This window comes from Stegastes partitus, unplaced genomic scaffold, assembly GCF_000690725.1.
Source record: "Stegastes partitus isolate 25-593 unplaced genomic scaffold, Stegastes_partitus-1.0.2 Scaffold2429, whole genome shotgun sequence".
Classification (NCBI taxonomy): Eukaryota; Metazoa; Chordata; class Actinopteri; family Pomacentridae; genus Stegastes; species Stegastes partitus.
Genome location: NW_007580160.1, coordinates 41,677 through 42,928, shown reverse-complemented (window position 1 = coordinate 42,928; position 1,252 = coordinate 41,677). Strand labels below are relative to the sequence as shown.

The 1,252-nt window shown below is 50.3% G+C and overlaps 1 protein-coding gene across 1 annotated transcript in view; it reads left to right on the top strand.

The window, feature by feature from the left end:
• LOC103374995 (L-amino-acid oxidase-like) overlaps positions 1-1,246 on the top strand; it is a 9,128-nt gene extending 7,882 nt beyond the window's left edge. Inside the window, 1 exon segment of the mRNA XM_008305180.1 lies at positions 124-1,246. Within this exon segment, the coding sequence (XP_008303402.1) occupies positions 124-984 (861 nt within the window). The 3' untranslated portion in view covers positions 985-1,246.
• Positions 1,247-1,252: the final 6 nt, after the last annotated feature.

Genomic DNA, 1,252 nt, shown 5'->3' with positions numbered 1-1,252 from the left:
GATGTAGATTTCTGGTTTAGATTCCTAAATAATATCTGGACCTTACCTTTGGAGGACAGATCATTGTCTAGTGCTGTGTATACCTTCTTATCATCTTGCTACATGGTTAGCGAAAAGACGAAGCTCTGGTGGACCAACGTTTGCTCGATTTAATAACATAAATGTGTCTCCTGTTTTCAAAGGTACGATGAAATAACTGGTGGGTCAGATCTCCTCCCCAAAGCTTTTCTCCCTGTGCTCGATGTCCCCATCCTCCTCAACTCCAAGGTCAAACGCATCGACCATTCCCACAAGGGCGTAACTGTGAGGTATCAGGCAGATCACCAGTCCCACTTGACGGACCTTCCTGCCGATGCCGTCCTGGTAACGACCACAGCCAAAGCAGCCCTCTTCATAGAGTTTAATCCACCTCTGTCCACGAGAAAGATGGAGGCTCTCAGGGCGGTCCACTATGAAAGCTCCACTAAAATCATCCTCACCTTCAAGGAGAAGTTCTGGAGGGAAGACGGCATCCGAGGAGGGAAGAGCATCACCAACCGGCCTTCTCGTTTCATCTACTACCCCAGCCACAGCTTCCTGACCAACAACACCATCGGCGTCCTCCTGGCTTCCTACACCTGGTCTGACGACTCCCTCCTCTTCAGCGGTGCGAGCGATGAAGACCTCAAAGAGCTAGCTCTGAGAGACCTGGTGCAGATCCACGGCAAGAAGGTCAGGTCTCTGTGCACCGGGGTGGTGGTGAAGAGGTGGAGCACGGACCCCTACAGTCTGGGCGCCTTCGCTCTCTTCACGCCCTACCAACACTTAGAATACGCCAAGGAGCTTTTCAGACATGAAGGCAGGGTTCACTTTGCTGGAGAACACACAGCCTTCCCTCACGCTTGGATCGAGACGTCCATGAAATCTGCAATCAGGGCTGCAGCCAACATCAACAAAGCTGCACAAAAGGAGTCGGCTCGATGTGAACACCGAGACGAGCTCTAAGGTCCAGAGTCTGCATTCTGTGGCTCCCTGGTTTGTTATGAAATGGTAGCTCAGACATGTTGCACCTTTGTTTGGTTGTTGGACTGCTGCCCGAGCTTGATATCAGGTCCGATCACAGGAATGTTTAATGTATCACCACAAACCTATGCTAATTCCTCTGTTTGTTCCAGCTTCGTTTAACATTTCAGAAAGCCTCGTAGCAGTCTTTGTCATGCTCCTTTACTTACCAGCTAAACTCCCAACAAGGCCTGTTTCTACTGATCTCCAC